The 21,788-nt window shown below is 44.3% G+C and overlaps 1 protein-coding gene across 1 annotated transcript; it reads left to right on the forward strand.

Moving 5' to 3' along the window:
- Positions 1-1,258: 1,258 nt before the first annotated feature.
- On the forward strand, positions 1,259-17,651 carry LOC120914055 (inter-alpha-trypsin inhibitor-like). The gene is made up of 5 exons (XM_040324497.1): positions 1,259-1,482; positions 4,239-4,317; positions 5,806-5,973; positions 8,269-8,442; positions 17,271-17,651. The coding sequence occupies exons 1-5, from the start codon at positions 1,369-1,371 to the stop codon at positions 17,288-17,290; spliced, it is 555 nt and encodes a 184-aa protein (XP_040180431.1). The 5' UTR covers positions 1,259-1,368; the 3' UTR covers positions 17,291-17,651.
- The last annotated feature ends 4,137 nt before the right edge of the window (positions 17,652-21,788 follow it).

The raw sequence follows: 21,788 nt of genomic DNA on the forward strand, positions 1-21,788 counted from the left end.
GCAGTCACTATGCCATCAATTCGCACCACTGTGCCATGCCATCAAACGCAGTCACTGTGCCATGCCATCAAACGCAGCCACTGTGCCATGCCATCAAATGCAGTCACTGTGCCATGCCATCAAACGCAGCCACTGTGCCATCAATTGTCACCACTGTGCCATGCCATCAAACACAGTCACTGTGCCCCTCAATTGTCGCAACTGTGCCAATTGTCACCACTGGGCCCTTTAATTGTCGCCACTGTGCATGTCACTGTGCCCTTTAATTGTTGCCACTGTGCCAATTGTCACCACTGTGCCCATTGATGCCACTGTGCATGTCACTGTGCCCTTTAATTGTTGCCACTGTGCATGTCACTGTGCCCTTTAATTGTTGCCACTGTGCCCATTGTCACCACTGTGCCCTTTGTGGCCACTGTGCCCTTTGTCACCACTGTACCCATTGATGTTTCTGTGCCCTTTGTCGCCTCTGTGCCCATTGTTGCCGCTGTGCCCTGTAAAATGCACTTACCTTTCTGCTTCCACGTCCCTCGATGTCTTCTCCCGCCCTCGATGATGCTTCAGCCAACCAGGTTACCGATAACCAGAATCGGTGAACCTGATTGGCTGAGACGGCCGTCAGTCTTATCCAAGGAACGCACCCTCGTACGTTCCCTGAATAAAGTGTCCGGGAGATGAGGGCTGTACTCGGAAAGCCGCTGGCTCTGATAGGCACTTCCGCACAGCCAACCAGCTGCCGTTATTCAGGTATCCGGTGCCCAAGGTCCGGCCATCTGAATAGACCAGCGGGAGCTGGCAACAATAACATACATTCATGCAATGCATGAATGTATGTTATTTGCGAGAGCCAGAGGGGGCAGCGCTGCAGTTAATATTAGTAAAAACGTCATTTTAACGAAAATATTAATTGTTAAAGGGCCCGTTTTTTTTTGTGACTACAGGAGGGGGGGGGGGGGGTGTGGCGGCGCCCGGGCGCCCCCTATGGACGGGCCACCACTGGTGTCAGTGAAAGGAATAGTGTCCTATAGTTGGTGTCAATGGGGATTATAGTGCCACCTGGTTGGTGTCAGTGGGAGGGATAGTGTCCCATAGTTGGTGTCATTGGGGAGAATAGTTTCCCCTTGTTGGTGTCAGTGGAAGGAATAGTGTCCCATCGTTGGTGTCAATGGGAGGAATCGTGCCTATTTGTGTTGTAAGTGGGAGGGGTTTTACTGTAAGAATATTTATTTTGTTACTGTTCAATGTATCTGAAGCAATGTTAATTATTAGACACAGGTCTTTGCCCAGACGGACTACATTCTTCAAACCTGTATAACAAATTGGGGAAGATATGTTACCAGCACAGAAGAGGGACTGCCAATACCAAACATGAAGATGTTTCTACTTTTCTTTCCTGCCCTGCTAACAGCAGTGACCGGTAACCCTGTTAAGACAGGGCCAGAAATGTTCTACCAAATAGCGGAGAATTTTGAAGTCATAAAGGTAAATGTCATATATTTTTTTACATCTATGAATAAAGTTGTCAAACTCTTAAATTCACCAAACGTGTTACAATCTCACTGGACGATCGACTTTAGATTTACCAAAACGATGTAATATGAGCAACCACCTAAGCACCCGAAACATGTCTATTCAATCAGGAAAGCCTTTGCACTACATACCGTAGTTGTGTGTATAGAGTATGGTCAGATTTAGATCTACTATGTGACTGAACAATCTCTGTTAAATCTACCACCCACTATATAGTGCATAGGCTGCTTGATTTGAGACAAACTGAATAGATTGTTTAGGTTGCCCTCATATTACAAAGTTCTGATAAATCCAAAGGCGTTTGTGCAGAGATTGTCCAATCATATTCTATATGGCCAGCTTAAAGGAGATTGTACAATCAGATTGCAATGTGTTTGGTGAGCTTTAGGGATCACTTGGATTTCTTCATGGATGACACCTAATGCCCCATACACACGTGCAGGATTTCCGATGGGAAAAGTTCCAGTCGGAAATCCAGAGGGGAAAGCCGAGAACCTGCTCTGTCAGTCTTTCCCCCTACATACGAGAGGTTTTCCAGACAGGAAAACTGCAATGTAACTTTGGTCTGGAAACCCGGCCGTGTGTATGCCCCATCACAGTTTTTCCCAAAGGAGCTGGTTCTCTTTTTTTTGTCCGGTGGTTTTTGGGCAGTTTTCCTACCGGGAAAACCGGCCTTGTGTACGAGGTTTAACTCATGGTTTCATCTTCCTCAAAACCACACTACGGGCTGGATTCACAAAGAGTTACGCCGGCGTATCAGTAGGCCCAGTTACACTACGCCGCCGTAAGTTAGAGCGCAACTTCTTTGTGAATACAGGACCTGCTGCTCTAACTTACGGTGGCGTAGTGTATCTGAGATACGCTACGCCCGCCGAAATCTATGTGAATCCAACCTGCGTGGTTTAGGAGATATTGATGTCAGCAGCGCATGCGCTCTGCAAGTCCGGCGCATACTGCCGGAATGAAAGGCTCCCGCGCGAGCATGTGTGGGAGTGACATCATCGCGGCTCCGGGCACTCACAGCGCAAGAGCCAGCGATTTAAAAAAAAGTTAAATATAAATAAAATTATTGGACTTTTTGCATTTTTGGTGTATTTTGTTCTTATTTGAGGCTTTTTAGATAATAGGAAAAAATAATTCAAAGAGCAACTTTTAACCACTTGGGATCCGCGCTATGGACGAAAGATGTCTACAGCGCGGCTCTCAAGTGCCGAGTGGACGTCTTTGGACGTCCTGTTGTTGTTATTCCCCATGCGTGCCACTGGGGGGCGCACAGCGGGGAAACAACATGCGTGTAGGAGCCGATGCGTGTGCCTGGCGGTCGCGATGTCCGCCAGGTACCCGCGATCGTCGGTGACACAGCAGGGACGTAGAGAGCTCTGTGTGTAAACACAGCGCTCCACGTCCTGTCAGGGAGAGAGGAGACCGATCTGTGTCCCTTGTACTTATGGACACAACATCGGTCACCTCCCCCAGTCAGTCCCCCTCCCCCCACACAGTTAGAACACACCCAGGATACACATTTAACCCCTTCCTCACCCCCTAGTGTTAACCCCTTCACTGCCAGTCACATTTATACAGTAATTAGTGCATTTCTATAGCACTGATCGCTGTATAAATGTGAATAGTCCCAAAATTGTGTCAAAAGTGTCCGATACGTCCGCCGCAATATCGCAGGTCTGACAAAAAAAATCGCAGATCGCCGCCATTACTAGTTAAAAAAAAAAAAATCATGAATCTATCCCCTATTTTGAAGGCACTATAACTTTTGCGCAAACCAATCAATATACGCTTATTCTGATTTTTTTTTAACAAAAATATGTAGAAGAATACGTATCGGCCTAAACCGAGGGAAATTTTTATTTTTTTTTAAAAAAATTGGGATATTATTATAACAAAAACTAAAAAATATTGTTTTTTTTCAAAACTTTGTCTTTTTATGTTTATAGCGCAAAAAATAAAAATCGCAGAGATGATAAAATACCACCAAAAGAAAGCTCTATTTGTGGGGGAAAAATGATAAAAATATAATTTGGGTACCGTGTTGTATGACCGCGCAATTGTCATTCAAAATGCGTCAGCGCTGAAAGCTGAAAATTGGTCTGGGCACGAAGGGGGTTTAAGTGCCCAGTAATGAAGTGGTTAAAGAGTGCACAATACCTTTTTGATTTTTCTTTACCTTTTTGGCATATTTTATTGTTGTATGTGAAGACAAGTCAAAATTTATTGAAAAACTAAAAAAAAAAAAGAAGAAAACTTGAAACAATCTTGTGCACTGTTTCTAAAATGTTCTAAATATTTTTTCCCCCCCAATGTTTCTAAAAACCCTCATCTAACAACAAAATATACAACAAATACTAAAAAAATATATAAGAACAAAAGACATAGGACATGAAATAGGACGTGATAAAAAAAGAGAAGGTGTACACATACTTTACTAACTATAACTAGCCAATTACAGAGGCAATTAAAGCGATTGGACGAGGTTTTCTAAACTGTCTGATTGTAATTTATTTAGCTGAAAACTGTCAACTAAAGACATGAGATGTCACCCATTTCAGCCAAAGTCTGCTTTGTTTGATGAAAATCATCTTATGTTTAGGAGTTTCGGGGTTCTTTAATATTATTTCCTCTGACTATTAGTCACCTAAGCAGCATTTGGCATTTCAATGCTAAAAGTAAATGTATATATTTGTATAATATTACAGAGATTTGCACGGTCAATGGGTGATGCAGAGGGCTCTGGAGACACTGCAGATGACACTCTATTCACTGAAAACAGGGCAGGTAAGTAATCTTTCATCACGGGCACACAGCACACATTGTTGCAGGGAAACTTTTTTCTAAGCATGCTGTATATTTCATTTTAATTATTAGATGTTTATTTTAAAATATTTCACATGGCTTTCAGCTTTTCGTGTTATCTACTGAATATCGTGATGGATGGACGGACCGATGGAGGGGGTTTATTTACTAAAGGCAAATCCACTTTTCACTGCAAGTGCACTTGGAAGTCCAGTCACTTTATATCCGAGAGGAAGATCTGAAATGAGGGAAAGCTCTGCTGATTATATTATCCAAACATGTACATGCAAAAATGCTGTTTTTTATTTTATTTTAGCGCCGCTATACCGTCGTATTTACCGCGATATTCGGGCGCTAGCGGTGCATTTTTAACCCCCGCTAGCGGCCAAAAAAGGGTTAATACCGCCCGCAAGGCGCATTGCAGGCGGTATTACCACGGTTTCCCATTGATTTCAATGGGAAGGCGCGGTATAGGAGCGGTAAACACCCCATTCCTATACCGCTCCAAAGATGCGGCTAGCAGGACTTTTGGAGTGGTCCTGCTAGCGCACCGCTTCAGTGTGAAAGCCTTCGGGCTTTCACATTGAAGCCTGCAGGGCATGATTTTTTCATGCGGTATAGCAGCGCTATTTTTAGTGCTGTACCGCATGAAAAACGCCTCAATGTGAAAGGGGCCTTACATGGCTGTCAAATTTTGACATGTGGCTGCTATGTCTGTGCAGCCACTGGTTCTGCATCCACTATATAGGCAGCCCAGGGCGGATGCAGGTGCAAAAACAAAGACAAACTGCATGCAGGATGGGTGTTGGTACTAGGGTTGTCCCGATACCACTTTTTTAGGACCGAGTACAAGTACCGATACTTTTTTTCATGTAGTCGCCGATACCGAATACCGATACTTTTTTTAAATGTCATGTGACAGTTTTCAAACCACAATACAGACTAAGGATATTTTCTTTAGAATTATGAAGAACTCTAACTCAAGACATTATAAAAGATTAAAAATGAGTAAAAATTAATAAAAATGTTTTATTTGCTTGTCACGCAGTAGTAAAAAACTCAAAGAATTTTCATAGAACATGTTGATAAATACAAAAAAAGTATTCTATTTAGGTATCGGGAGCATTTGCGCGAGTACGAGTACTCCCGCAAATACTCGGTATCGGTCCCGATACCGATACTAGTATCGGTATCTGGACAACCCTAGTTGGTACCAATGAGAACGCAGCCTTACAAGAAAAAAAAGTATGTATACAAAACAAACAAATATGGCCAGAAATATAGCTTAAAGTTGTATAGCGCATGGTGCAATGATTGTACTTATCTACATTTTTATCACATCTACAGACAGTTTAATTCGATCTGAAAGTGTCACTAAGCACATCCTTATGCATTTGCTTGTATGTATTTTTGAATATTTTCTTGGATTAACATGGATGCCTAATGCTATTCCTTCATTCCTCCCGTCAGGCTCATGTCACTTGCACCCAAGCCCTGGTCCTTGTTCTGCAAACATCACTCGCTATTTCTATAATACCTCGTCTATGGCTTGTGAGAGTTTCCAATATGGCGGCTGCATCGGAAACCACAACAATTTTAATACTGAACAGCAATGCATCCAGACATGCAGAACTAAGGGTTGGTATATGTTAATGTAGTTACAGCACTCTGCAATCATGAATCAATTTACTTACTCAGGACCGAGGCTTTAATTCCTTATCATTGTACTAATTTTTTTTTTAAATAGTTGCTTATGTTCGTTGGAGTTTTCCCCTCACTTCCTGTTCTTGCAACAGTAACAGGAAGTGATGAGGAAATCTCCCCAAATGTGACATAGAGAGCAATAAGACCTTATGTTCCTCTCTGTAAGGCCCCGTACACACGACCGAACATGTCTGCTGAAACTGGTCCGCGGACCAGTTTCAGCAGACATGTTCGGTCGTGTGTACGGCCGACCGGACAGGTTTCCAGCGGACATTTGTCCAGCCGACCGTTTTCCGGCGGACAAATGTTTCTTAGCATGCTAAGAAACATGTCCGCTGGAAGCCTGTCCGTCGGACATGTTCGGTCGTCTGTACAGACTCACCGTACATGTTCGATCGGCCGCCAAGGGGGAGGGGTATGCCTGTATATCAAAAATGATATACAGGTGAATGTGAGGGATCACTAATAGAGCAATGGAAGAGTTAGAATCCTTATGGGTAGAGTTACAAAGGGAGGAAACCAGGGAGAAAGTAATACTAGGAGTATGCTATAGGCCCCCTAACCTGAGGGAGGAGGGGGAGACAGACCTCCTATTACAGTTTGGAATGGCGGCAAGGATGGGAAGTGTCAATGTAATGGGGGATTTTAATTATTCAGACATAGACTGGGCGGAAGGAACCACGCATTTATCCAAGGCTCGCCATTTTCTAAATGTCTTACAGGACAATTTCATTGATCAGATGGTAAATGCACCAACAAGAAACAATGCGTTACTAGACCTACTGATTACTAACAATAAAGACTTGACTGTGGGTGTATGTAACAGGCGCTTCGCACGCATGTTACTTTCTGTTGTGACGGGCGCTTTCAGCGCCATAATGCGTTTTTAATGCTGGAACGCATACGGCGCTCGTGCGATGACGTCATCGCCCGGTGCCACATGCGTTCCAGCTTGGAACGCAGAAGTGCGCCACGGATCGGCGCTTCTCTTGGATTCAGTGCTGATGCACTGCAGCTGCCATACGCCCCTCTCCAGCCTTTAAAGGCATACATTTTAAACACAAACCTTGTTCTATTATTGTCATCCATTCCGGCCACGCTACTATAGAGGCAACATTATGGCCAGCTAGCAACAGACTCTCACTGCGTCCAGGCTGCCATCGCTCCCCATGCTGCAACACGGTTCCGGGCAACAACTACTACTTTAGTGCTATTGCACCTACTACAACCTTGAGGCCTTTGCTGAATTCCCTACACCACGAAATCCCTATCCTCTACGGATATGTAGCTATTGTATCACTTGTAGTCCTATAGGAAGATCTGCTGCTTGTGTTTCATCTGATACATTTGTTGTTACTTAATATGCCTTGTGGATAACAACATACTTATTGAGATATACTGCTGTGCTAAGGACTGTTTGCTAAGGAGTACCTTAAAGGGTCAGCTACCCTCAAATTACTTGTGCAATATTCACCTCATATATCCAACTATAATTACCTGAGCTATATTGCCTCTCACATGCAACTACTATAATGCGTGCAATATTCACCTCATAGATGCAACTATAATAACCTGAACTCTATTGCCTCTCATACGCATCTAATAGTTGTCACAACAACTCCTAGTTACCATGTGTACTCTCAAAGTACCTAAGCTATAAATTGCTGCTCTTATGCAACTATCAGTTGTCGCTACAACGCATATTTATGTGCTGACATAAGTGCTACTTGTATATGGGCCTACAATAGGAATAAAACGTTTCCACAAAAAGGCATTTAAAAAGACATGCGGCCATTCACTAAATTTAGAGCAAAAGTGATTTAACCAGAAACAGCGTAGAGGATTCTTTACGGTAAGAGCGGCAAGAATGTGGACTTCTCTTCCACAAGCTGTGGTTTCAGAAGGGAGCATAGATAATTTCAAAAAACTATTAGATAGGCACCTAAACAACTACAACATACAGAGATATATAATGTAATATTGACATTAAAGCGCACACACACAGGTTGGACTTTATTTTTTTTTTTCAACCTTACCAACTATGTAACTATGTAGCTACCACATACTCCTCACGCATGTTCAGCATAGGCTAAGAGAACTAAATAAATCCTTCCTTTCAATACTGGACTGTCAGACAACCAAGGCAGCTGCAGTTTCATTGGATACCTTTTGTCTAGCTCACTAAATACCTCTTTTGGGTTCTGGCTGACATCCATTTCTCTCTTGTAGCTGCCTGCCGTATTCCGATTGCCACAGGCTCATGCAATACATCTGACACCCGCTGGGCATTTGAAGAGAACCAAAGCAAGTGTGTCACCTTCCAATATGGAGGTTGCAAAGGAAACAGCAATCACTTTTACACAGAGAAAGAGTGCAAACATTTTTGTGAGGTGCTCATAGCAGGTTGGTAGAATTTGGAGATTTTGTATATTTTTTAATGTTTTCGTTTTTTAACTACTAGTTATTAGTGTAGGTATATTACCTGTGTCCTTTGTTTGCCTTACCGTGTAATGTTGGACTTGCATGTTGTGACTGCAGTTTGTAGTATCATGGTAGTATCAGAGTATCCTTACCATTTCCTTTGTTTCATTACAAATGTTGGAGTGCAAATGTGATGAAACACATTTCTTCCAGCATGTTGAAAGCCCCTTAAAGTAATTGTAAAGGCTCTTTTAAAAAAAATAAAAAATAACAAACATGTTATACTTACCTACTCTGTTGCAGTTGGTTTTGCAAAGAGCAGCCTGGATCCTCCTCTTCTCGGGTCCCTCTTTGCTGCTCCTGGCCCCTCCCTCGAGTGTACCCACAGCAAATAGCTTGTTATGGGGGCACCCGAGCTGAGCTGCAGCTCCTTGTGTCGATTCAGACACGGAGCTGCCGTTTGGCCCCACTCCCTCTCTCTCCTGATTGGTTAACTGACTTTGATTAACAGTCATGGGAGCCAATGGCACTGCTGCTGTGTCTCAGCCAATCAGGGGAGAGAGTCCCATATGGCCAAGAGACTTGTGAACATCGCGGAACAGAAATGGGGCTCAGGTAAGTATTAGGGGGTGCTGGGGTGGTTGCTGCACAGAGAAGACTTTTTATTTTAATGCATAGAATGCATCAAGATAAAAAGCCTTCTGCCTTTACAACTCCTTTAATTGCTCTGCCTGTTTGTGTCAGGTCTAATTACTGTTTAGCTCTCACCTGCAGACCACTAGACTAAGAGACCAAGGGATTGTGGGACTTGTAGTTTCTTTAGAGGAAGTGTCATTTCTTAGACTACAGACATAGATCATGCATTAACCTGGGCAGTGCCATGCTGCATGCCTCATGTTTGAACACAAACTGAAAATTCTGACACCACAATGTGAAGATTTACTCTACTAAAGGCTGTGTGTACAGACTAAGGATGAGCTCCAGCGTGTTTGCATAGTACACGTGCAGAGCCTGCCAGGAAGTCTGCATGGCGCTGCGCTAATCACAGCCAGGGAGACATTGTCACGATGCTCGGCTGCAGAGATTGGGAAATGTCTCCCTGGCTGTGATTAGCGCAGCGCCGTGCAGACTTCCCGGCGGGCTTTGCATGTGTACTATGCGAACACGCTGGAGCTCATCCTTAGTACAGACCAACAAATTACACCATGAAACTACATGATCACTGCACATCTTATGCAGGTGAAAAACACACAGTCCAGATAGGAAGGTTACTAATGCCTTTTAAAGGCATTGTTCACCTTTACCAATAAATTGCCTATGCAGGTAAGAGGTGCCAGAAGATAAAAACAGGTGGTGTGTAAATCACCTAACAGTGCGAGCTGACTGCAAAAATGTGAAGACCTTTACTAGCAGCACAGGAGAATCACTTAAAGGGTATCTCCATAAATATATAGCATATACAATTGCTACACAAGCCATATTGTTATGTAATGTTATTAAAAAATTACCTTTTCTTTTTAGTCTGCAGCCGTTGAATTTTTTCTGTTAAATTCAATGTAATAAGACAACCTGGAGGCCTTCTGTACAAAGTTGATGTTCAAAACTTCCCCAGAAATGTAAATTCCTGCTTGTGTGATTGGCTCAATGATATTCCAAGAAGTCTACATCGAGAAAAATGCTCTGGAGCCCACACACGATCGTTTTTAATGACATTTAAAAAAAAACGTAATTTTTTACAACCCGAAAAATGGTCGTGTGTACGCGGCATAAGACTTATGCCGCGTACACACGACCGTTTTTCGGGTTGTAAAAAATGACTTTTTTTTTAATGTCATTAAAAACGACCGTGTGTGGGCTCCAGAGCATTTTTCACGATGTAAATAAGAAGGCCAGTATGGTGGCCTGAGTTTATGGGAGGAGCCCGGAGGGTATTTAAGCAGCCCACTCACACATGCTCTTTGTCGGTTCAGTGTGCAGTACTACACGTCACTGGGCCGACTCTTCCCAGCTCACCTCATGTCCGTGAGTCTGCGCATTCAATCGCATTCGACATCGCAAGCGCTTTGCGGCTTTTCCCTTCATGGTCTTCGCCGGCGGTTCCCGCTTACTGTCGCAGGTAGGATTCAAACCTTTTCGTATCTTGTGCAATCTTACAATTCGTTATGCTTCCTATCCTGCATCCCTTTTGGGAAAAAATCTGCCTGAGTTACTTTTGCTTATGTTCCAACATCATTCTGCTCAGGCATAATACATTTGCAACTTCCTTCTGCCAAACATACGATTCATTTGTAAATCCATTTGGAGATTGACATGTGTTTGTATGGGTTCTTTGGCAGATTGAGGTGGTAATTGGACTCACATGGTGCCTTCTCTGCACTTGATTAGCCTGGGGGGATGGGTGGTTGGTAGGTGTTCGGTTTCAAAGCAAGGGGTAGCATACACTCTACAACCAATTTGTATCAGATTCGTTCAATACTCCTTACTATCAATTCGTATCGGATTCATTTCATGCATTTTACAACCATTTTGTATCACATACATTGCATACTTTCTACCGTTGTCATTCATTGTTTCCCCCATGTCGTGTGTTTTAGTTCCCGCTGCGGAACTTACGAATTGCTTGTACACGGCTCTTCTCTCTCATTTATTTACCAAAGTTATTGCCTGTGTGTCATGCATGGCGCCACACCACACTCTTGGGATGTGTTGCACATCCACTCCAGTCCAAAGCAAACCCAGTCGCACGTTCACTGTCCCAGGTAGGATTCGTTAGCTTGTTTGTCATGTCAAATTCGTGGCCACTCATAGTGTCACCTGTACCATATGTTTGGTTCCCGCAGTGGAGCTTACAAAGCATTGATACGCACTTCTCGTGTTCTATTTTCTACACCAAACCTCGTTGTGTTGCCCCATGCACGGCAGCACGCTACACCTTCCCGATATGTTTCACTCCAGCCACAGTCCGCCGCAAACTCACTCGCATGGCCCACTGTCGCAAGTAAGATTTGTTATTACATTCTTTATGTCTTATCAATTTGCTACCATTCGTTGTCTCCCATATCGTTCATTAGTGGCCCCTGCGGAACCTACGATTCAAACAGGCGTTGTCCTTCTACCTTATACTGCTTGCTTAAGGTACAAACAAACCAGGTGTTTCTATCCTTTCTCAGTAACCCAATTCTTATTGATTGAGACCTTGCAACCATGCAAATCATCTCAGCAGTCTGATACCCTTGCTGAGACCCTGGCAACACATGACCCTTACAAAATGCAAAAAAAATTAAAAAAATTAAAAAAAAAACGCAAAAAGGAAAAAAATATATAAAACGCAAAAAAAAAATAAAAAAAATATTGCCATCACGTAATCTCAGCCCAGCAACCTGACACCTGTTGAGACCGTTGCAACGATGCAAAATTCGTCTCCACAGCCTGACACCCTTGTTAAGACCCTTGCAAACGCAATACCGTCTTAGCAGCCCCACACTCATCGAGACTCTTGCAACCACACTAAATCGTCTCAGCAGCCTGACACCCTTGTTAAGACCCTTGCAACACATGACCCTTACAAAACGAAAAAAAAATGCAAAAAAAAGAAAAAAAAAAAAACGCAAAAAGAAATATAAAAGTGCAAAAAAAAAAAAAAAAAAAAAAAAAATGCCACCACACAATCTCAGCCCCGCAACCTGACACCTGTTCAGACCGTTGCAACGACGCAAAATTCGTCTTCGCAGCCTGACACCCTTGTTGAGACCCTTGCAAACGCAATACCGTCTCAGCAGCCCCACACTCATGGAGACTCTTGCAAGCACGCAAAATTCGTCTCTGCAGCCTGACACCCTTGTTGAGACCCTTGCAAACGCAATACCGTCTCAGCAGCCCCACACTCATGGAGACTCTTGCAAGCACGCAAAATTCGTCTCTGCAGCCTGACACCCTTGTTGAGACCCTTGCAAACGCAATACCGTCTCAGCAGCCCCACACTCATGGAGACACTTGCAAGCACAGAAAATTGTCTCAGCAGCCTGACACCCTTGCAAACGCAATACCGTCTCAGCAGCCCCACACTCATGGAGACTCTTGCAAGCACGCAAAATTTGTCTCTGCAGCCTGACACCCTTGTTGAGACCCTTGCAAACGCAATACCGTGTCAGCAGCCCCACACTCATGGAGACTCTTGCAAGCACACAAAATTGTCTCAGCAGCCTGACACCCTTGTTAAGACCCTTGCAACACATGACCCTTACAAAACGCAAAAAAAAAAAAAAAAAAATATGCAAAAAAAAAAAAAAAAAAAAAAGCAGAAAAAAATAAATTGTCACCACACAATCTCGGCCCAGCAACCTGACACCTGTTGAGACCATTGCAACCATGCAAAATCGTCTCAGCAGCCTCACACCATTGTTGAGATCCTTGCAAACGCAATACCGTCTCAGCAGCCCTACACTCATCAAGACTCTTGCAACCACACAATACCATCTCAGTAGCCTCACACCATTGTTGAGACCCTCGCAAACGCAATACCGTCTCAGCAGCCCCACACTCATCAAGACCCTTGCAACCACGCAATACCGTCTCAGCAGCCTTACACCATAGTTCAGACCCTTGCAAACGCAATACCGTCTCAGCAGCCCCATACTCATCAAGGCCCTTGCAACCACGGAATACCGTCTCAGCAGCCTCACACCATAGTTCAGACCCTTGCAAACACAATACCGTCTCAGCAGCCCCACACTCATCAAGACTTTTGCAACCACGCAATACTGTCTTGAGCAACCTCCCACTCGTCAAATACCTTTGTGACCATACAGTCTCGCCCCAGCAACCTGGCATTCATTGAGACCCTTGCAGCCAGACAAATCATCTTTGGCCTCATGTACACTGCTGTTGGTAAAAAAAAAAAAAAAATGGGTTCAGACGGATGTTCAGAGGCATTCGAAACGCATTCTAAACGCCAATGCCTGTAACAGCTTGTAAACACTGCCAGATGCGGTAACTCATGTTTACCAGCGTTTCATTCACAGTCGTTTTCATAAAAAAATTAAAATAAAGGGGAATATTGTCTCAGCAACTTGACACTCATTTGAGACCCTTGCTAAATGTAATATCATCTCAGCTACCTCACACCCTTCTAGACCTTTGCAACCACACAATCTCATCTTAGCAACCTGACAGCCGTTCAGACCTTTGCAGCCATACAAAGTCAGCTTAGCAACCTGACACTCATTTGAGACCATTGCAACTGCAATATCGTCTCAGCAACCTGACACCCATTTAGACCCTTGCAGCCATACAAAGTTGTCTCAGCGGCCGACACTCATTTGAGACCATTGCAAAACGCAACATCGTCTCAGCAACCCCTCACTTGTTGAGACCTGTGCAACCACACCATGCCATCTCAAAACAAACCTCATAATCATCGAGACCTTTGTAACCACGCAATATCGTCTCAGCAAACCAGACAGACCCTTGCAACCACCAATACCATCAAACCTTCATACTCAAGGCCCCTGCCACCACACAATATCGTCCCAGCAACCTGACACTCACTGACACCCTTGCAACCGCACAATATTGTCTGCAGTAGTATAAAACACTTAGCGGCACGCACCTACATGCAAACCCGAATACAAACTAAACTTGCAAACACACCTCAGTGACAAACAATCAGCCACACAAACACACAGTGGCACCCAGTTGGCCATTCATCTTCAGTGGCACGCGGGCCACTCATCTTTTCTCAGTTTTTTCCCTGCGGTTAGTTCAGGTTTTCATCCAGCACCAGCGAGTGCACGTTGGCCTGCGAGTGCACGTTGGCCTGCGAGTGCACGTTGGCCTGCGAGTGCATGTATATCGTCTTGTTGAGCACCTGTGTATTGTCTTGATTTTCTCACACCAATGCAAGATCCAGTCCCAAGTTCTCAAACTAGACCAAGCATCAGTAGCAGACTTAGCTATGTGGGACAACTTCCCCACCTGATAGAACATAATTTCAATCTTCATCCCGACAGTGTCAGCCGAGCCACCAAAGGCTTTTGCAGCCATTTTTAGGCCGCCACTGGTTCTCCAAAACTTGGCCCCCAGAAATTCTCTTACATTTTTGCTTCACCCAGTCTTCATCACACCTCGTGCTGCACCCCATCGTGGCAGCTGCCCAGGTCTGGGACCACACTTGAACAGGACAGACACTGTTCTTCACCACAGACAATCAGGCCACAGCCGACATCATCAATTAAGGTAGATCTAAGTCACTCCCCATCACTTCCTGCGCAGGCTCGCGCAGCTGTCACTCCGTCACCAGTTAATATCTTATGTAGACCTTTTTTCAGGCAAATGCAAAAAGCAGCTGATGCGCTTTCCTATTCCAACCTTGGAAAGGATGTTTTTTCCAGCAAGAGCCTGGAGCCAACCCAACAACTATCCCTGTCCCACCATGGACATTGCTGACGATGGACTGAAGTCACATCTCACCAACGCAATCCAACTTATTAACCACTCCTTGGCACTCAACACACTGAAGGCCTATCGCACTGCTTGGAACACTAATCGCTAATTTTTGGCCCCTTGCCCCGGAGCAGCAATAGGCAACGTTGGACACATCCTAGCCTTCATATCGTATTGCCACATGCAGCTGACCATTTCTCAATACTATCACGCCATATCTAGATGGCATCCAGCATTTCCTGTCCCTGCAGGACCCCAGTAAACCGTCAGTATTCTCGAGCCCATGCAGTCAAGTCCCTCCTACAGGGCATACAGAAGCACCAACCTGTAGTCAGTGGCAAGCGCCTACCTTTCAAGAGTCCCCTCTTTAGGGACATGTCTAAAATCCTTACTCGTTCCCTGTTTAGGGCTTTGCCCAGTCTAGTCACCCAACAGCCATCTACCAGGCCTTCTACGGTTCCCTACAACCTAGTGAATTTAGTCAGCGGCTCCGGCAGTCACACACTGCTCCGACGCCACCTGACTCGCTTTCGAACCACTACACTCTCACAGTCTGCAAACGCAACAAACAGGCCCCTGGGGTTGACATCAACCTGTTTCAGACTGACAACGCCTGACGCCCAGTGACGGTGCTCGACCCACTACTGCTCCATCTACCCAGCCAATCTGATGGTAGCTCGTTGCTACCCTTTCTAAACCAGCTCCCTGAGTGTCAGCCAGTGTGTCAAGCATGTCAGAATCCTCCTAAGTAACTTGGGCTTCAAACCCCAGTCAGTTCTCTGGACATTCTTTCCGAATTGGAGCAGTCTCAGTTGCCTCCCAACAGGGAGTACCAGACTACGTAATCAAAATACCAGGCTGATGGAAGTCTCCTTGTTTTGCCACATACATCCCAAATCCTCATGAAGGAATGGCACAAGCCTTTACCAAGCTGGCTCAATAAATACAAGAAATCAATATAAACTATTTCCCTATCTGAGTCTTTTGCCCCCTTTTCTTGGCATACTGACCAGACCACCAAGGCACACTTCAGGTCTATTTATGTTGTAAGTCTTGTCGCGTGTTTATGTGATCCACATCTCTCTCGGTCAGAGGGTAACGACCATAAATAAGAAGGCCAGTATGGTGGCCTGAGTTTATGGGAGGAGCCCGGAGGGTATTTAAGCAGCCCACTCACACATGCTCTTTGTCGGTTCAGTGTGCAGTACTACACGTCACTGGGCCGACTCTTCCCAGCTCACCTCATGTCCGTGAGTCTGCGCATTCAATCGCATTCGACACCCTCCCGCCCTTCCCTTTTTCAGGGCACTTCTCAGCATGTCCTTCTTCAATTAACTACCCATTACTTACCTTGGGTATGCCCCCTTTTCTTGGCATACTGACCAGACCACCAAGGCACACTTCAGGTCTATTTATGTTGTAAGTCTTGTCGCGTGTTTATGTGATCCACATCTCTCTCGGTCAGAGGGTAACGACCATAAAAAATGAACATTAAAAAACATGCTCTTCTTTTTCACGACGTTTTTAACACTGTCCTTTTTAACGTTGTGAAAAATGGCTGTGTGTGGGCTTTAACGACGTAAAAAAAAACGTGCATGCGCAGGAGCAAGTTATGAGACGGGAGCGCTCGTTCTGGTAAAACTAGCGTTCGTAATGGAATAAGCACATTCATCACGCTGTAACAGACTGAAAAGCGCGAATCGTCTTTTACTAACACGAAATCAGCAAAAGCAGCCCAAAGGGTGGCGCCATCCGAATGGCGTGTTGTACGTCACTGCGCTTTGCTAGAGCATTTTTTTTTTCACGATCGTGTGTTGGTAAGGCCCTCTTAACAATCGGGTTTTTAAAATTTTTTATTTTTTACAAAGCGGAAAAACGCTTGTGTGTATGCGCCATTAGAATCGAGCAATCAAACACAGCTGATCGCTCAGTTCTAGGAGCTCCATGAGCATAAAGCTGGTGACTAACAGTCACCAGCTTTCTGCTCTAGCCCACTCCGCGCTCTCTGGAGTGCTGGGATGTGGAGGGGGCGGGAGTGGCTGGCTCAGCCTCTCAGTGGCTTGCTGAGAGACTAAACTGAGTGCCGGTCCAGGCATGTGGGCAGATCCCGACCATATGGTTGCGATCTTTCCCGAGCCTGGACCGGCTCTGTGACGTCAGCCGACAGTGGGCTTTAGAACGAACTGCACTCCTGTGATCCACAGGTGAAGTACAGCCAAAAACGAGTTTTAGCTTTACTTCTCCTTTTTTTAAAACATGTAAACTAAAATTGACCAAAACACTACTATAACGCCTTTAATAACTCTAGTTTGTCTTTAATGACCGCCAACTGTTTACAGTTATGATTTCACACTTGTTTGTCTTTTCAGATGAAGAGGGATTTATATAAAGAAGAATCTGTCTGGAAGGTTGTCTCTGCTTAGCTCTCTGCATTCTTTGCATTTACTTTACCAAGCTTCATACAAGTAGATGTTACCATTCTGAATCTGGTCATACACTAATAAAATGTACCAATAAATACTGCATGGTTACACAGTGAAGGGGTAGTTTGTGTAGATACTAGCACTGTATGGTCAATTTTGATGATCTAACATTGGTGTGTGACCAACTTAAAGTGGACCTATTACTATTATATGTTCCAACGCTTCACATCGCTGACATGTCGCAATAAACATCAACCGTATGCATTTTAAACAAAAAGCTCTACCATTTATCAATAAAAAGAAGCCCTTATGCTTTGCCTTGGCTGAGATGATAGTATCAGTCTTCTTCATGCACTAGGAAGCAGTTCCTCAATCTCTTCTCCCACACTGATCACTCACACTGCACATTGTAACTTTATAGCCAGTTATAAGATGAGAGTCCTCCCAGGGGGCTGATCTTTGTCAGACATTCGTGAACACAGCCAAGAACTGCACAGGCAGCAGGAAAATGGCTGAACAGAGGCAATACTGTACTTCAGTGTGTACAGAAGAGACAGAGAGCTCAGCCTGCACCTCCTCCTCTTTGTACTATTGCCAGTAAAACAAAAAGCTGTGCTGGCTGGCCCCCTATGTACTACTAACTGGTAAAGTAATCGGTTGCTAAGGACTTGTGTGGGGGGGAATGCGGGCTGAGCTCTTTGCCTCCTCTGTACACAGGAGTTACCAGAGGATTGTTCACATTGGACTGTTGCCAAGGCACCCCTGAGGACTCTTTGCAGCACCCCAGTGTAAAAATGCTGCTCTACATACCTGTATGGCCTCATTCACACAGTCACACTTAAAGCGGAGTTCCAACCACAATTAGCATTTTTTAAATGTATGTCCTTTCATCTTGCGTTTTTATAATATAAATCCGGTCACTTACTATCTTACAATCCACCGCCGATCCGCATAGATATTCAAAAAAGATAGTTTATAAAACTATGTCTACACCGTTGTCATTTTGCTTGTGGGCATTGTGAAGCCTACATGCACTTACTTCCTGGAAGTCTTGGATGGGGAGTGATAATTGGACAGCGCACTGCATCCTGGGAAATGATGACACACATTTCCCAGGAGCATTAGAGGGAAATGATGTCAGAATCCTAGGTGGTTTCAAAGGCAGATTTCGTGGGACCGCATAGCAACAGGCATTTCCAGATGAATTTTTTTTTTTTTTAGGTGTAAGCTACAGTTTAAAGCAAAATTGTTTTTTTGATGGAACCTCCACTTTAAGTGTCCATCCGTGTACGCTATTAGCATCAGTGCTGTCCGCCTGCTGTGCAAATTATTTCAGTTGTCCGTTAAGCTGCCTTCTTGATAGTCTTGATTGACATACCAACAGCCAAATAAAGTTGTGCACACTACAAGCTGGCGATGCTGCTGCTAACTACAATAAGATGACCAGATTTCTAGGACATATTTTTTTTTCTTACTAGTAATGGCGGCAATCGGCAACTCTCTGCCCATCACCGCTGCCATCCACCTTACAGCTTATCAAGTCTGATGCCGCGTACACACGATCATTTTTCAGCATGAAAGAAAACGCTGTTTTTCAGCATGTCTAAAAAACAAAGTTTTCCCAACTTCATCATTAAAACGATGTTGCCCACACACCATCGTTTTTAAAAAATTATCTAGCAAAGCGCGGTGACGTACAACACGTACGACAGCACTTTAAAGGGGAAGTTCCATTCGCCTTTGGGCTGCTTTAGCTGATTCCGTGTTAGTAAAAGACGATTCGCACTTTTTTGTCTGTTACAGCGTGATAAATGTGCTTACTCCATTATGAATGGTAGTTTTACCAGAACAAGCGCTCCCATCTCATAACTTACCTCTTAGCCGAAAAACTACATAGTTTAAAACAACGTTAAAAAATGCAGCATGTTAAAAAAAAAATTTGGGTCGTTTTTCAGAACCTGAAAAACGATTTGCAGCCCACACACGATCATTTTAAATGACGTTTTTTAAAAACTACGTTTTTTTCACGCTGAAAAATGATCGTGTGTACACGACATTACTCTCCGGGTCCCGGCTACTACTGGGTGGGGAGCGGAGGAAGATCATCCGCCAGGGAAGGCAAGGAGATGAGCAGACGGCTGGCCGGGACTTGATCCAAGGCAGAAGAACATGTGAGTGGAGCTGAATGGGCACCCCAAAACTGAAGAAATATTCCCTCCGCTCCGACCAGCACATGATTATCAGACAGGGGCACAGATAATGGAAAAAATACACCCCCCACCCCCCAAGCTAGTAGGAGCGGCAGAGCTGGGGTGTGTAATTCAGAATTTTTGTCTTTAATTCTGCACTGACTGACTTTGAAATTGCCCCAGCCCCTGTTCAAATCCAATCCGGGGACAAAATTGAGGACAGACCTGGGCCGGGGACATTGTCCTCAATCCAGGGACTGTCCCCGGAAATTGGGGATGTCTGGTTACCCTATACTACAAGGAAGTGGCTTAGTAGTGTTGTCAGCCTGCAACAGGAAGTGCTGTCACTGACAGGATCTCCAGCTGTGGAAGAGGAAAAGGCCTAATCTTGCTTATATCGATTGATCTACGCTGGTCATACACATATTAATCTGAATATAAGCCTATACTGGGACAAGAACAGGTTCAGTATATCTCCAGATGTATACTGAGATTATTCTTTAAAGCGAACCTTCGCCCAATAAAGTAACTTTCTCTCCAGCTTATTCCCCTCTTTCTTATACAATAGCAAAAGGTTTCATCATTTTTGGAAATGTTTAGTACCTTTTTTGTGCTAAAGTCCAACAATTCCTGTGTCCTTGCCTAGTCGAGAATGACATAGAGACCCCGGCTTTGTAACATGGACATCCCAGGCAGAAGTGTGTCACTAAGGGGTGCATGTTTGCCAGGAGATCTGTACACACAAACATGAAGCTGGTCTCTACAATGTCCCTGATACCTGAAACCAGGCATCGTGCAAGTGTGGGAATCCCCCACGAGTGGGCAGACCTGCTGCAGGTATCTACCAGGATATTTCAAGATGGCAGCACAGAAGAAGAATGGTTGGAAGAGAATTTTATGCATTTATTTTAACTAGAGAAATTACTCAATCTAAATACAAGAAGACACGGTTATATCAATATTGATATTGCTCTGCATCTCAGTTACCTCTGACCTTCTGTCATCCTTTGTTTTTTACAGATGAGATTACTCTTGGTAAACTCTGAGCTTTCCCCAGTCCCTCACTATACATCTTCAGATCACATTTCTGTCCATTACTCTCCTCTCTTATTATTGTGAATTAAACACACCAATAAGGCCAAGCACTGTTGTTTATTTACTGACCATAAGGCATTTTAGCCTGCAATTCCAAATTGCCCAATGAGCTTGTTATTCCACTGTCCCAGTATTTGTATTCTGCAGTACATGGTGTATCCATGGACAAAAGCCAAGGAATTCAATGATGATTTGTGATTCCCAAAAATGTTGACAGTTCCAATGTAGACAGTTGTCAACAGAACAGGTGACCTTCTTGAAATATTTTTCCTTTACACCAACATGCCTGTTCTAGTGAAACTTGTAAAACTTTGGATTTCCCCCAACTCTTTGAGAATGGTCATCTGGACACATAGTGAGGGGAAATCCCTCCAACAGATCAGCAGACAATAAAAGCCTAGCCATCTAGCAATATGCCAGAGAATACTATATGAATGAATGAATGAAAAAACTTATATAGCGCGGCGCATGCAAACTAAATCGCCTCTGGGCACTAGTTGTTCCTGTCTTTCTAGACATCAAAAGAGCAGAGTTTTGATCTGTCTTCTGAAGGTTAGGTGGTTTTCCTCCAACCGAATGCTGGTTGGTAAAGCGTTCCATAGTCTAGGACCCTGGAACGCGAATCTTCTTTCTCCTTTGGACTTGTATCTGGCTTTTGGTATCTGGAGCAGATTTTGGTCAGTGGATCGCAGAACGCGATTGGAATTGTGGGCTTTTATCTTTTCGCATAGATATTGCGGAGCCTTCCCATGGATGCACTGTCCTTTACTGGCAACCAGTGAAGGGTTCTCAACGAAGGTGAGATTGATTCCCATGTTTTTTTCCCAGTCACAAGTCTAGCGGCCGTCTACTTTGGGAGTCCGAGGTAAAGGGCATTTGCATAGTCCAGTCTGGAGTTCACAATTTTTCCGACCACAACTTCTACGTCTTCTTTAGGAATAAATGGAATCAGTCTGCGTAGTAGGTGCAGCAGATGGTGAGATCCGCTGACTACTGACCCTATTTGTGCGTCCATTGTCATGTAGGTGTCGAAAGTGACCCCAAGACTTTTGACTTTGGAGCTAGGGGTGATAATTTTGCCCAGAATGGGCGGAGGTGTCCAGGTTGTTGCCAGTTGATTCTTCCGACTGGCGTGAAACAGAAGAAGTTCTGTTTTGGAACTATTGAGTTTAAGATAACT

The sequence above is a fragment of the Rana temporaria genome, chromosome 9, assembly GCF_905171775.1.
Source record: "Rana temporaria chromosome 9, aRanTem1.1, whole genome shotgun sequence".
In the NCBI taxonomy this organism is placed as follows: Eukaryota; Metazoa; Chordata; class Amphibia; order Anura; family Ranidae; genus Rana; species Rana temporaria.